At 33.4% G+C, this 16,889-nt stretch overlaps 1 protein-coding gene across 7 annotated transcripts in view; it reads left to right on the top strand.

Moving 5' to 3' along the window:
- Nucleotides 1–16,889, top strand: part of LOC145669121 (pancreatic triacylglycerol lipase-like) — a 210,676-nt gene that overhangs the window by 152,802 nt on the left and 40,985 nt on the right. For all 7 annotated transcript variants that reach the window (XM_081737466.1, XM_081737468.1, XM_081737465.1 and 4 more), the window contains 2 exons: nucleotides 10,857–10,997; nucleotides 12,144–12,252. In XM_081737466.1, coding sequence (XP_081593592.1) covers nucleotides 10,857–10,997; nucleotides 12,144–12,252 — 250 coding nt within the window. The remainder of the gene's footprint in view (nucleotides 1–10,856; nucleotides 10,998–12,143; nucleotides 12,253–16,889) is intronic.

Here is a 16,889-nt window from a genome sequence, read left to right as displayed (position 1 = left end):
AAAACCATTAAAATTACAACGTATGGAAGAAACACTTATTAACGATTTCGAAAACTTACACGAGGTCTTTAGGGAGCTGTATCCGAAAAGAGTATTGTTTATTAACTTGAAATGTGTATTGTACCATCTGTTGAAAAAGCACGATGTTCATGTTGATATTGATTTTAAACACTCACCTAGAGAAATAGAGATGTTAAAGAAATGTTTTGAAAAATTAGGATGGGCATTTTATGTATAATAAATGAGTATGGATATATTTGGTAATGTTAAAGATAGAAAAGATAATGTTATATTAGTGAAAAAATTAAAATTGTTGGAGAATTTAAATGATCTTGTTAGCGTAAGTCAACTTAGATCAATAGAAGCCCAATTAGAGAACGATAGAAAACGATTTGAAGATGCATTAGAAACGTTACAAGACACATACATAAAGAAAGAAGATTTTCAAAAGATTAGGATGGATACTACTAAATTGATTATGCGAAAGAAACTGTACCTCTACTATATCGATTAAGAGCTAAAAACGTTAAGGAGCCAATCTTTAGAATATTTAATCTCTCTAACGGTTACAAATTTCTCTATAATGGGAAAATAATGCACATGGAATTAAGTTTGGATAAATACTTTTTAGATATATATTTGGGTGATACTTTGGTTAAAGAGATACCTTTTGACTTTAAGAAGAACGATATAATTACGATTAAACCAAATAAAAATTCTGCTATGGAAGAAGGACAATTATTGTTTGTTGTAATGTACATAGAAAGAGAGCTTTCCTAAAGACGTTTGCTATATAATAAATATGGATATCTTTGGTAATGTTAAAATGACATCAGAGTTAGATAATACAGCTGTGAGAAAAGATATTGCTATGTTGAAAGAAGAGCTTAACTTCATCAAACGGAGTTATGTTATAGAGCTTCATAGTCGATTGATATCAGAAAATGTTGAAACTCCGTTCTTTTTAATACATAATCTATCTATCGCATACAAATTTCTTTATAAAGGTAGGATAATGCATATAGAATCATCTTACAATACGTATTATATAGATATATATTTAAATGATTCTCTAGTTGAAACTTTTCCATTGCACTTTCATACAAATGATAAATTGACAGTTAGACCATCTAAAGGTTCTGATCTGAAACATGGTAAATTACTATTGCTTCTTATGCATGTAGAAAGAGAAGACGAAGATAGTGATGATGATGGTGAGAATGTTGATAGCATAATATTAAACAGCGATAGTTATTGATTTTCTATATAATAAACAGGATGTATTGTGTTAAGTGTAAGAAATCGACAGATACGAAGAAAGATACTATTAGAATTGAACAAACAAAGAATGGAAGATATCTAAAGAAAGGTATTTGATCTGTATGTGGTGTTACTAAAACTCAATTCGTTAAAAAGCCTGATTGACTAGAAGAAGGTAAAGGTGTTAGAGAAGACATTATAGAAGAAATTCACAAACCATCTAGAAAAAACTTTGACAGATTAAGTGTAGTTATAAAAGGTATCGATGATCTTTGGCAAGCTGATCTTGTTGAAATGGATAGCGGAGTATTAAAAGGCGTTTCCAAAATCAATAAAGGTTATAAATATTTGCTAACGATTATAGATGTGTTCTCGAAATATGCGTTTGCTGTTACTGTTAAAGATAAGAGTGGGAAGAATGTTACAGAAGCATTCGAATCCATATTAAGAACGTGAAAACCTAGTAACTTACAAACAGATCAAGGTAAAGAGTTTTACAATAAAGAGTTTAAGAAGTTGATGGATCAAAATAAGATTAATCACTACTCAACCTATAGCGGTAAGAAGGCTTCTGTTGTTGAGAGATTTAATCGAACACTTAAGCAGAACATGTGGAAAAGGTTCACAACACAAGGAAATTATAAATGGATAGAGATATTACCAACACTAGTTAAAGAGTATAATCATCAAATTCATAGAACAATTGGTTTAAAGCCTGTAGAAGTTAATAAGAAAAATGAGCAAACAATATTGGAGAAAGTGTATCAAAAAGAATATAAGCGTGTTAAGCCCAAATACAAGTTAGGTGATCATGTTCGTATAAGTAAGTCGAAAGGGTTATTTGAGAAAGGATATACACCTAATTGGTCAACAGAAGTATTTGTTATTAGTGAAGTTATTCCATCTAATCCGCCTACATATAGAATTAAAGATTTAGAAGAAGAGGATGTGCAAGGTAGATTTTACGAACCAGAACTATTAAAGACGAGGCATAAAGATGAATACTTGGTAGAAAAGGTGTTGAGAAAGAAAGGTGATAGAGTATATGTTAAATGGCTAGGGTTTGATGATTCGCATAATAGTTGGGTAGATAAAAGTAATGTTGTAGTGTAAATATAAATGTTTGTCTTTTATGGTTATTATTCCATAAAAGGATAGTTTAAATGAGATAAGGGGGTAGCGAAACGATGCCTCATAACATATATTTCCAGCGCTCGTATTCGAGCTGTGAAAATTATCAAAAAATAAGCGACTCCTCATATACGAGGGGTCGCTCCAAAACAAAGTTACATACAAACAAATATAGGTCCTCGAAACGGGGACCCGCCTTAATCCACAACAACATATAATCTTCATCAAGGAGTCTGGTCTACTACAACAAACTTCATGGTTACAAAACAAACACTCAAAAGATTTATTGGATTATTATAAGAGAAACCTAGTTTCCCAGTTTGCTGGGGAGCTGTAAAACCCATTTTACAAACCCGGCCACTTCAGAAACTCATCTTACACAGTAAAACTAGCTGGTAACGAAATAAACAATCTAAAGAGTTAATTTCTTATATAAAGCCATCGCACTGAATACACGCGTTTAACGAAGAAACACAAAGAAACTCCCGAACGGAAGATTTTCCGGTTGCAAAATATACCATCGTGACACAAAACAAAACATCAGAAGACAAGCTCATTTCAGAAAAGATAAGCGGTCTAGATATAGACCACTTCAAAGAAGCGACGTATGCATGTTTGAAAGGGGTCCAGTGCTGGTGGACCCCACGAAAATGAAGTTAAAAATAAAGATTTTCTATATAATAAATATGGGTACTATGGATAGTCCTCTTAGTTTAAACGATATTTGTTATGAACAGATTAAAGACAATTATTGGTATGGTCTGTTTGGAGATTTTAAATTGGTTATAGATAAGAACACTGGATACTTTAACGCTACCAAGTTGTGTCAGAGTGCTGGTAAAAGGTTCAGAGATTGGAAATGTAGCAAACGTAGCATAGAGTTGGTCTCTTACATAAATCAAAGCCAGTGCGGGATATCTGGCGCCGGCTACGAAGTAACTGGGGATAATAAAGATGGGTTAACAAAGAAAATAACTGGTCAATACGTAACTAAGGAATTAATTCTTGCTATATCTTTATGGCTTTCTCCTGAGTTTTATCTTAAATGTAACCGGATTATTATCAATTACTTCACTCGAGACTTTAGACAATATGCACAAGACAACGAAAAATTACTAACCAGATTAGAAGAAGTTGAGCAATCAATGGAGAAATTAAGGATTCGACGAAGAACTCAAGACCATAGCAGCCGAACATACAGAAGATCCGGGGAAAATACACAAACTAGTTATTGTTAAAAAGAACCTCACGGCTGGTCAGCTTCAAGACATAGTAGACAAGTACGACACAGACAAACATGATCAGGTTCGACGTTACGAGTCATACAAATATTGGGTTGGAAGGGTTCAACAGCGCAACATCAAAGCAAGACTTCAGTGTCTCAAAGAAAAGTACCAAGCATGTCAGTGTTATCAGAAACCAAAGATCCAAACTCAGTCAACCTCCTAAACAAAGTCAAAGAAAAATACAGCTGTGTTGTTTCGTATGGTTGTCATGTGGATATTGATGAAGAAGACGACGAGTTTGTTGTTGATTTGTTTTTGAGTATAAGAGATTCGTAAAGGTAAGGGGTATGAGTTTTGGACACCCCTATCAGAAGAAGAATTGATTAACAGTATAGATCGCTTGTATGATAGGTTATTATCTGATAATTAAGGTTACGACTTTTATGGTTTAATCCATCAAAGTACAATTTCAAGCGTTAAACAAACCATCTGTTGTAACATCGAATGCTAAATTCAATATACCACCTAAATCGGGATTATTATGATATTTTCTTATTATGGCTCTCCAATCTACGTAATGTCTAAATATATATATAAAATCTACAGAGAGGTCTTGATAAATTGAAATGTTATGCCAATGAACTCTGTCTTTGAACTCTACAATAAATTCTTCTGTTAAATTTTGAGACTTTGAAATCATTTCCCAATCTACTTTGTCAGCTTAATCTCTTAGAAGGTTTTCTGATAATTGATGAGTTCCAGATAAGCACCACCAATGAACTCTATCTGCATGTTTTCGTATAAAGGCTTCAGAGAGTTTGTTTTTATAAGATATAGCATGAAAATCAACTTTATCTATAAACCCATTAATAAATTCTTCAGATAGCTTTTGATTATACGATACTTCGCCCCAATCAACTCTATCTGCAAATTCTCTTATAAAGTTTTCTGATAAGTCTTGGCTTCCTGAAATAATCTCCCAATCAACTTTATCTGCAAATTCTCTTATAAACTCTTCCGATAACTTCTTCCATAAACATATTTCAATCAAATTAACTTTCTGCAGATATTTACGTATGAAGTCTTCTGTAATGTGATCATAGTTATATTCCCCCTCATAATCATCATAGCCTATAGATAGCCATTGTTCATCAGTCAGTGAATCTAATATTTCATCAGACAAGTTCATAACGTTCGCATAGAGAATGTTTTGTGTAAGAAATGAGTTGTTTTCTTTAGTGGCTTTCTTGAACAAATGATCTAACATACCTATGGACACGCTAAAATTTATTTTGTCTTCATCATTATAACCACCAATATCTAAATATTTACATACACAATCAAATACACGTTTGTAAGATAATATTTCCTTAGCAGTAGTCATGTTCGTTTTTATTCTTAAATTTTTAAAATTTATTTCATTTTTGTTGGTTTTGTATATAATAAATATGGAGAAAGAATTTGATTTATTACATGATAGACTTAGCCTTATTCATGAAGATCTTAAACTTTTAGCAGCACTACTAGAGAAGCAAATACTGTTAAAGGAAAAAGAATTATTAATAACACAGCAAAAAACATCTGATTTGAGTAGTGATGATGAATATAAATATGGTAGTGATGATTATGATGATGATGAGTAAGTTTACAAAAATGATTTAATTTTAATATGTGTATATGTGACTTTGATGGGGTATTCCCATGAAAGTCCTGTTCTAATACAACGCGTAATATGTAGACAATGGCAGGGGTGTACAATGTTAAGCGTTGTACTAGGACAAATGAAAATGAACTGAAATAACCCGGTGAAGATAAAAATTGAAGATTTTCTATATAATAAATGAGTAATTATAATAAATTTACTGTAGTAGAGTTAAGACGACAATATAAAGAGAGGGGAATCGGAAGATATTCCCGATTAAGAAAAGCAGAACCGATAGACCTTCTTAAACAATATGACGATGAACAAAGCAGAAGGCAGATTAGAAATATATTCCCATTTAAACAAGAAGTAATTGAAGAACCAAGAATCAAAGTTGAATCAATACCAATCGATGTAAAACTTAAAAGCACAGCATTCAAATCAAGACTAGAAACATGGAGATTTATAACAACTTACAAAGAACACGATCCTCTAGAACAATATATCACCTCAACATCGAAAGCTTTAATAAATAGAATAAACATCAGCTTAGAGAAACATAATTCATTGAAAGTTAATCTTTTGATAAACTGTGAATATAAGAAAGGAAAAGAAAAACAGACCTTCTATTTCAACACTAATAATAGAGAAGTGCATCAATCAACCAACTTAAAAGAATTTATAACTACTGCAAAACAAATATTAAGAACAAGAATAGATGAGTTCCAAGCTAGAGGTTCTGGTTGGGCTCTTATCAATATTAACTTTTTAGAATTAGCACTTAATAAATACACACCATATAAAGGATCATCATACATAGAACTACCAGATACAATTAAAACGAAAAAAGTTGTTATCAATGTAAAGAACATGGATGAAAAATGTTTCTTATATGCGATTTCTTCTTCATTACATCCTGTTGAGAAAGACCCCCAAAGACCATCAAAATATAAGCACGTGTTCATAGATTTAGAATCTAAACTAAAAGATATTCATTTTCCAGTAAAACTAAGTGATATTCCAAAAATTGAAAGAATAATTGATATATCAATTAACGTTTATACCTACAACGAGCAATACATGGTCTACATTTTATATCACACTCAAAACAAAAAACAAACACATGTTAATTTATTATATGTAAAAGAAGAAAATAAAACACACTACTGTTGGATAAAAGACTTGAGTAGGTTAGTTAGCAGTCAAATGACTAAGTGGAGAGCCCGAAAATATTTATGTGATAGATGTTTGTTATATTTCTACTCACAAGGTGCATTAGATAGACATGAGAAAGATTGTTCTAGTCACGAAGCTGTTAAAATAGAAATGCCACCAAAAAATACATACGTTGAATTTAAGAACTACCAATATACGATGAAGATGCCATTTGTGATTTATGCTGACTTTGAGTGTCTACTACACAAGGTTATGGGTTGTAATGAATGCTATTCACAAAATAAATCATATACTAAGAAATATCAAGAACATAAACCATCTGGATTCTGTTATTATATTGTAAAGAGCGATGAAACTAAAACAAATCCTGTTGTGTATAGAGGTAAAGATGCAGCTAAGAAGTTCATAAGTATGTTAAAGAAAGAAGCCAAAAAGATATCGAATATATATAAACAGAATAACGAAGTACCTTTAACAAGTAAGGAGAGAAAAGAATTCAATAAGTCTACACACTGTTCTTACTGTAAAGTAATGTATACTACAAATAATCATAAAGTTAAACATCACGATCACATAACTGGAAAGTTTGTAGCTGCATTATGTAATAATTGTAATCTAAAAGTGAAAGTACCTAAGTTTGTACCAGTGATTATACATAATCTAACAGGATATGATTCCCATTTGTTTATTAAAGAGCTAGGATGTAATAAAGAGCAAATAGATTTAATTCCTAATAACGAAGAACGATATATATCATTCAGTAAAAATGTTGGAACCATCAAATTAAAATTCATAGACTCATATAGATTTATGGCTTGCAGTTTAAATAAACTATCGTCAAACCTAACAAGAGAACAAATGATTCATACACAACACTTCTACACTAGTGAAGAACAATTCAGACTTGTAATAAGAAAAGGTGTTTACCCGTATGATTATGTTAGTGACTGGAATAAGTTTAGACAGAGAAAGTTACCATCAAAAGAAGCACTCTTCAGCAAGTTAACTAACACACATATTAGTGATGAGGATTATGAGCATGCAAAGAAAGTATGGGAGACATTTAAAATTAATAACCTCGGAGAATACCATGATCTATATCTAAAAACTGATGTCCTGTTATTAGCAGATGTGTTTGAAAACTTTAGAGAGACATGTCTTAAGGCTTATGGTCTTGATCCAGCATGGTACATGACAGCACCAGGTTTAGCTTGGGATGCAATCTTAAAGATAACAAATATAAAACTAGAGTTACTAACTGATTATGATATGGTATTGATGATAGAGAAAGGTATAAGAGGTGGTATTAGTCAATGTTCCAAAAGATATGTAAAAGCAAATAATAAATACATGGAAGATTATGATAAGAACAAAAATGATTCTTACCTAATGTACTTAGACGCAAACAATCTATATGGATGGGCAATGAATCAGTATCTACGATATAAGGAATTTAGATGGTTAAGTGAGGAAGAGATAAATGAAACCGATTTCGCAAGCATACCTGATAATTATACTACTGGTTACATACTAGAAGTTGATCTTGAATATCCAAAAGAGTTACATGACTATCATAAAGACTACCCATTAGCTCTTCAAAATATATGTCCACCTGGTTCAAAACAATCAAAGCTATTAACAACTCTATATGATAAAGAGAAATATGTGATTCACTATCGAAACTTAAAACAGTGTCTATCACTTGGATTAAAACTTAAGAAGATACATCGAGTAATAGAGTTTGGGCAATCAGATTGGTTAAAGAACTATATAGATTTAAACACACAAATGAGAACAAAAGCAACAAATGGCTTTGAGAAAGACTTCTATAAGCTGATGAACAACAGTGTATTCGGGAAGACAATGGAAAATATTAGAAAAAGATGTAAGCTTATAAAAGTAGAATGTGATCCATCTAGAGTAGAGAAACTAATTGCTCAACCAAACTTTAAAAGTAGAACTATTTACACAGAGAACTTTTGTGCGATAGTATTAAATAAAACCAAACTAACATTTAACAAACCGATATATGTTGGAATGAGTATATTAGATCTTTCAAAGTATTTAATGTATGACTTTCAATATAATGTGATGAAGCCAAAGTATCAAGACAAGATAGAAATATGTTACACAGACACAGATAGTTACATTTACCACATTCAAACAAAAGATGCGTACAAAGATATGAAAGATTATATTGATTACTTCGATACAAGTGATTACCCTCAAAACAATAGATACAACATACCACAGATCAATAAGAAAATACTTGGTAAGATGAAGGATGAGATTAAAGGATCAATCATAGAAGAGTTTGTAGGTTTAAGAAGTAAGATGTACAGTATAAAAGCACCTCAAATAGATTTAACAGATAAAGACTTTAAAGGTAAGTTCGATAAAGAAAAGTGTTGTAAGAAAGCTAAAGGCGTTAAAAAGAGTGTCGTGTATAAAGAACTTACCTTTAACGAATATAAGGACTGCTTGATTAGTCAAACGGAGTATTATAAGAAGATGAACTTAATTAGAAGTTATAAACACGATTTGAACAGTATAGAAGTAAATGAGTTAGCTTTAAGTTGTGTAGACGATAAGAGATGTGTTCTAAAAATGGGATCAATACCCTACCATGGGGTCAGTATAAGTTAGAAGAGTTGTAGATTTAGATGTAAGGTTTTAGATTGTAAGTTTTTAGATGTAAGTTTTTATGATTTTAAATGTCATAAAAGCATATTCAATCTCACTTTGGGTTATCCCTCTGTGTTAAAGTGCACAGTGAGGGGTGGAGGGGAAATGCGCCAGAAGTTAGGTATACATACTACTAGCAAGCTTCCTGTGGTTTCAGAAAAGAGAGTTTTTGACATCCAGAAAACATTTTATAATAAGTGTCCAACCAAGCAAAAACATTTCAGTCGACAAGGACAAGTAGCAACATTTCGTGCAGGTTTTGTTGCACACGCGGAAAAGTCTCTTTTTGATATTGCGACTTGCAAATGCAAAACCGCCGAATATTGCAACTGTGAGAGGACACGTAAGACTCCAAAACGAGAATTCAAGTTTCTTTTGAACCAGAGAACATCACAGAAAATGAACACTGGTAACATTGATTTCCGAGAAAGCAAATCTATCGAAGTTGTTTTCCCGTAAAGTGAGCAGATTTAAGGGACAGACTACGAAGAAAGATGCTGGAAGTGTTGAATCAAGTCCATCAATTAGTAGGATTAGGCATAGGCACAGGATAAAGATACTGGCGTCGTCAGCGGAATCCAGCGAAGCTGTTGAATGTGGAAGCACTTCGGGATCTGACTTCGAGGCGCGACGAAGAAGGAAACATAGGTTAAAGCGCATTTGTCTTCAAACTACAGCGGAGGCAGCGTTCAGAACTGGAGCTGCAGACAAACAGGTTGCTTTGATCACTTCGGTCCTACTTCAGGACATGAGACTCATAACGCCAGAGGACAAAAATCTTGTTGTTGATAGATCTAAGGTACGAAGAGATAAAGATAAACTAGGTAAGAAGATCCAGAAAGAAAAGGCTCACCTAGGCCGGGCGATTACAAGTATCTACTTCGACGGAAACAATGATACAATTCTTGTGCAAGAAAAAATTAACGGCAAATAACGAAGACGAGAGGTTACAGAAAAGTATATCACAGTTCTATCGGAGCCCGGTTCAGAATACCTGGGTCATGCCACATCTAAGTCAGGTACTGGCAAGGATATTGTTGACTCTATATTGGAGCTTTTAGAGAAGAACCAGTATGATGTGTCAAGTCTTGAGGCCGTCGGCAGCGATGGTGAAGCCAAGAACACGGGATGGGATAAGGGCGTGATAAGTCAGATACAAAGATTCCTAGGAAAGGACCTGCAGCATCCCATTTGCCTTCTTCATACCAACAAGTTGCCATTTCGACACCTAGTTACCGAATTGGATGGTGGAACGACCGGACCCAGTGCTTTTTTCGGCCCCATCGGAAAGAAATTAAAGGATTGGGAACGTTCACCGTTCGTCTCCTTTACACCCATTCTCGAAATTTAGTGGGTGAACAGAGCTACCCTTGCTAAAATATAGAGGAGTTGTTCTAGGTATCCTAGATCTTTGACCCCGTGTCAGTTACAATGGTCCTGAGACAGGGGCGATTAAGCGGTAGGGGGGTCTGTACTACTACTTGAATTAATGTGATAAAAGTAAAAAGGTTCAACTAATGAATGGACAACTAGACTTTACAGGGGAGTACTTCTCAATAAACTTTGAGTACGTGTCATATCCTAAGAGAACTGCTCTGTAACGGTGCAAACCTTTTGTTGCAAAAGTAATTTACCTTGCTTATTTGAAATGACAAATTATTTCCTTATTATTAAGCTTTCGTATAATACATTTCAATCAGAACCATGCTCTTAATACACGATTGTTTTCTTTGCAGAAAATCGCACAAAAATTTGTGAAATATCAAAACGCAAACGTCATTCTTGTTTATTGGAATAGTGGATTTAGTTACCAAGATGCTGTTTCAGACGCAAGAGTTGTCGGTCTGGACTTAGCACGGTTTATCGATACTCTACAGGTAAAATAAGCTAATACCTTAACGTGACATTTGTAAATAATTTAAGATTTTTTTCAATTACCATCGTAAGGAGTCATTCAATTCGATGAAGTGCACTGTCTCTTTTTGAGCAACGAGACTATATGAAAGTAGAGCTACAGTTTAAGGTAGAATATGAACCGCCATAATGCTTTCAATGCTCCCTCCACGTGAATAGAAATCAGATCGACGAGCCCGAAAGAATGCCTAAGGTCACTAGGTGACCGGAAAGTGTCATAAAATTTACAATTCACCCATATTACTCTGGATATATATATATATATATATATATATATATATATATATATATATATATATATATATATATATATATATATATATATATATATATACACATTTGCAACACTCTAACAATTGTCCTTTTTCTGGCTCATCAATTCTATTCTAAACAAAAAGTGTATTGTGCTGGCATCAAAATTCAGCCTATCATATTTATTCTAAGTGTACTATTATGACATTGTAATTCATTTGTAACTTGAATATAATCAATTGGTGCCCAGTTCATTCTAATACAACACAACTAATATAAGATAGAAAGATACAACTCCAGGGAAACCAACAGTCTACCATAAACACACATGGACATCAATGTATTTAGTAACTTCCAGCGGGAAGTGAGCGCTCCAGCTAAGCTGACTTAACTGGCATATGTCTCTTGAGGTTAAGTTTTCCAAAAATATATATAATGCTGATGTTAACATATTAAGAAATACTTTTTCAAAATCAATTTATCCCAGATAATTTATTTTTTGTAATACGTATAATTGACATTTCCAGGAACCAGTTCTCTAAACTACATGGATGAGTACCATACTTCAAAGAAGCAGGGAAACAGTAATGGTGACGTAATTGTTTCCGATAATTCTAAAAGGGACATGTATTTATATGAATTGACAAAGTAGACATGCATTTATATCAACGTTTCACACAATGCCTCATTTGATAAACCACTATAAACTTTAACCTTAGTGGTTGCAAAATACTGATAGTCAAATAAAAGTACTTAACATTTTTCTTATTTTTGTACTCAATGCTCAATAAAAAAGAAAAACAAATACTGAATGATTCAAAATTATAATTACAATTGTGTTTCCTTCTTTTCTTTAGCAAAACCTTAGCTTAAACTCATTTGATGTTCACATAGTTGGGGAAGGTATAGGAGCATATATAGCTGGATATGTTGGGAAAGAAATTCCAGACATTGGACGAATCACAGGTAATATATAACGCTTCAAACATAAAGAATATGTTCATATTTAAGTTTACTGTCACTTTGAACACGAAGGTTATCTACACTTATAATATAGATAAATTTTAAAATCAATATAAATAATAAAATGCTCTATTCTAGTGTTTTTAAACATTTAATAGAGCACATTGAATCCCTGTGAACTCTAAAAATTAAGGATTAGAATAGGAAGGTTGTATTTGTTAATAATTTTTAATGCGCACTACCACATTAATTACTTATACTTTTTATAGTTCACAGGTAATTTTAAACAGCGGAATCAATGGTTGAAATATCTTGCTAAGGAATCAAGTAAGAAATACGTAATCCCTCGAAAATTCTTATTGTTGTCAATGAATCTACTGTTATACGGCAGACCTCTTCAAACTTTAATTTTTAAGAATCTACTTCCTCAATACTATGCCATAATTGGATCTTGAGTAAGCGGATTTATTTCCTATATGCATAAGAAAATTTTTGGCATACTCATATTCCATATTTCCCTCGACTTATAATCTGCATTCACAACCAGGTTCTCCTAACACATTACACTGCCATCCATATTCTCTTTCCGAAACTCCTCTGGAACATTCCAAGGAGTTTTTGTTTTGAGTAGCAGACATTTTCACTTGGTTCAATGCCGCATAAATAAAATTTATTGTGTGAGGTCAGAACTTCTAAAATGCTACTCAGCCAACGCCATTTCCTATAAACTCAGAGATTTCATCCACTTTCGTACGTCGATCATTCAAAATCATATCAGAAACCTAGTGTTACACTCTCCAGATATCTTTCACATGGGTCAGATGGGTTATGGTTAGTAGGGCCATGTTCAACATAGTTGCTCATTTATTAATTATTGGAAACAACTTAAACGTACTATTTCAAACTTTTAAGTTGGTGTGATTCTCCCTTCGAGCAAAACTGTCATTAATAAGAAACTTTCTCAAAGTATGATACTAAATATTCTCCATTTCACGAAATGCACACAACTTTTGCTCTACCTAGCTTACTAATACAAACTCTACAAACAAAATGTCATGCAATTTTACACCAATTATTACGAAAGAGCATCATTTTTGGAGAAAAGAAATCTTGCCCATACAACAGCTAATAATGAGTAAGCTTGAGAAATTTTCAGACCACTTCATGTATACTATGCAAATAAGCTAAGATAAAGTACTTATTGCACTCAACATTAAAATACTTCTCATGAAACTGTGATACTTTTATTTGAAGATCATTATGTTATGATAACAGCCAAATCCATTAAAATATTAACCATAGCCCCTCCCGTAGTACTTGTAGCACTTCTTTACGTATCAGTCAATGATCTTAATCTGCATCATATCCATTTTTTAAATCTGGACCAGAAAACAACAACCTGGGGAGTAATGATTTCAACAATAGCGGCAATTGTTTTTTCTTTATGTATGCACGCTGTTTCTTTAAAATATTGCATTACTGATTTTTCTTATTTTGGAATGTAGTCGAAAGATAATTTCCGCCATAATTTATTTATTAAATCAAAGAACAGTTTTAAAATCATGATATACAGTTTATAGACAATAGCAAAATTATTTGTCTTTGTAGAAATTGCTATGCAAGTACTTCTTTAGTTGAAAACCGTACAAATGATTGGTAATCACTGAATCCAAAAAGTATCCAAACTCCGTCAGAATCAGACAAATCTGAAGTCAGAAGCTTTCGCGTAATATATAGTAGGGGCACATGGGGGAGCGTACTATATCGTATAAAGATTTTCTTTGCTTTTTCTTATAAAATAGAATGTTCTTTTGCAGATTCCGATTTATGCCACCTTGGCATCTTTGGGCAATTTTCAATATTACGTCATATATTACGTCACTGTTTTACACCTCTAATTTACGTAGTAAACGCTGATGGATGAGTTAAAATCTCGGTAACACAGCAACCATACACAGTATAAAGACAATATTGGCAGGATGCATTTAGTCAAAATTTTCCACAATTTGGAAAGTTTTGGTGACGATTTCTGGTATGGGAACAATATAGTTACGTCACAAGTTTTGTAAAATATTCATTTAAAAAATGCATTTAACAATTCACTGTGGACAAAATATTTAAACAAATTGGACCAAACTAAAGGAGATAGCAAGGAGAAACATATATTACTCTTGCGTTCATGAGTCTTACTATAGTGTGGCTTATATTTATCGAACACAACAATGACATCATTCTCTCTACAACAATAATGAGTAAGATTTCTGAACAGATCATATATGGTTCCTTTGTATATACAATATTGTATGTATCTGATACCATATCGTATTTCCAAAAATTAATTCAACATCTGGAGATATGGTCTCGGAAGACAGGACAGCCAGTTTCTTCATAAGAACACTTTCATCGCTTTTCCTTATCTTTCCATACTCACCGAAAAGACTAAATGACAAAGGAGAAAGTTCAAAATTGAGAACATATGAGAGATCCATTTGCCTCTTCTACGGCGTAACTAATAAGCGGATGTATACTTCTTCAACATCATATTCTTCCTTATTTCCAAAGTTGACTTTCTTTTTCAATGACAAAGTGGTATCACAGTTTTTCTTAGGCTTTGGTGGAATCCATGCAGCAAGTTATTTTTGAAATCTCAAACTATTTTATCACCAATCTCCAGAGCATCGCCTGTGTGTCCAGTACTTTTGTTAACAATATTATTATTTTCACTATTTAATGGATGAATGCATCATTGAAAAGCTTTTCTTTCTTCTCTCGGTCATTTTGATCAAGAACTACACGGCCGGCTCCATCCTCTTTATGAGTATTCTCTTTAGAACCCTCTTCCATCAGATCCATTGATATGAATACAGTATTTCTGATATGGTGAGAAACAATCCATCTGGAAATTTGAACTGGAGAAATAGTCACCTCAATAAGACCCCTTTTGCCTTCCCCTTTCTAACACAAGTTTTTTCCCCCAAACTTATCTACAAGAACATCATTACAGGGTCCAGCTGTATGGTGGTAAACAATATGTCCTTTTAAGAGAGTGTCAGTAATCTCACTCAAAAGGGAGATCAGTTTCCATCTCAATAATTTGGCACGTTATGTATCTCACAGAGTTGAAATGTGCATAGCTGCAAAAAATATGAAACCATACTCTTTAGACAGTGCATATTAATTAATTAGTCACCCTCTCTTTGTGATCTAACAAACAACTAAATAATGACAACATCGATGATTAACATGTCAACCCACAAACGACTAGTTGCGTGTTCCCTTGCTTTGTCAAGTCAATACTGTAGCTCTTCTACTGTGTTAGTCCCATCGTGAATAAAGTGCTCATGAAGAACGGATGCCACCACACGCAATCCCCTCCTGCTTTCACCCATACTTTTCTGGAAAGCATGTCTCTCATACCTCTAAAAGCTGACTGTAGCAAATCATCTAAACTACTTGCTCTCATAAGACATCGAATGGATCCAATGAATGTCATTAATATGTGCATCATACCTGATCTAACAACAAGGTAATGCCAGTGTCAATGTCAGGCCACTTTATTTTCGTAATGACTTTGTATATTTGCATGTCTTCTGTGATATGTATATGAAGATTTTTTCTGTGACAACTTCTTCCACATAACACAACGATTTAAGAACAGTATCTGGATGGGACGATGGAGAATCAATAAATTGCCGAAACATATAGAGTGTTGGAGTTGACGTATAGTTTGTTTATTTGGCGTTTAAGTTCATGTACCCCGGCCATTCTATATCATCATCCGTTAAATTATTTTGCAATCAGTGTGTGTCCATTTCTAAGACGTGAGAAATATTCTCTGAAGTCTTCATGATATTATTGAGAGATGGACCTTGCCAGATAACCACAAAGCATGGGCACGGTTCCTTTGGACCGCGGTACTGCATAGTCGTTACTTGAAGCAAGTCGCTGAGTTCCCGATTATGCAAAGATAAACCTTTCAGACGTGGTATGTTAATTCTTATGATTGTCTCGTTAGGATTTAGATTTTAGGTTTTAGATTTCTGGGCTTTCGGCATCTAAGGCTATTTAGCCCGTCGGATCCGTTTGACGGATGACGTCCCTCGGCGAGCACACTATCCGGGAGAAGGAAAGGAAGAAAGATTTGGGAAGGAAGGAAGCGGCCTGGTGTCACCGGGTATATATAATTCCTGTTGGAGACATCCCACAACCATAGCATACGTTTCAGGAAATTGTTTGCCGTACCTTCAATATCCTCTTCCTGAAAGAGGATCGGGAGATAAAATTAGGAATTGCAAATCATTCAAACAAACAGCATATAAAATTACCTGTTAACTTGTCGTTAGTGATGACACTGAAAACAGCGCAGCGCTGCCAGGATGGCTTCAGTCGGAATATAAAATAAAACGTTCCAATCCACACGAGGAGAAAAAAGAACATTGTACATTTTAGCGTAACATAAACACCATCTTCCCACTTTTTATTTTTATACAAGTTTTACTGCAGATCGTTCATGAACAAGTAATACTTATATTTATCTTTGCCATTTCCTTTAGTTTGGTATTATTTGTTTAAATAGTTGTTCACAGCGAATTATTAAAGTGCATTTTTATGTGAACATTTTTCCAAAATTGTGACTTAAT

This window comes from Thermobia domestica, chromosome 13 (genome assembly GCF_964235325.1).
Source record: "Thermobia domestica chromosome 13, izTheDome1.hap1.1, whole genome shotgun sequence".
NCBI lineage: Eukaryota > Metazoa > Arthropoda > Insecta > Zygentoma > Lepismatidae > Thermobia > Thermobia domestica.
This window is presented reverse-complemented; position numbering and strand designations above follow the sequence as displayed.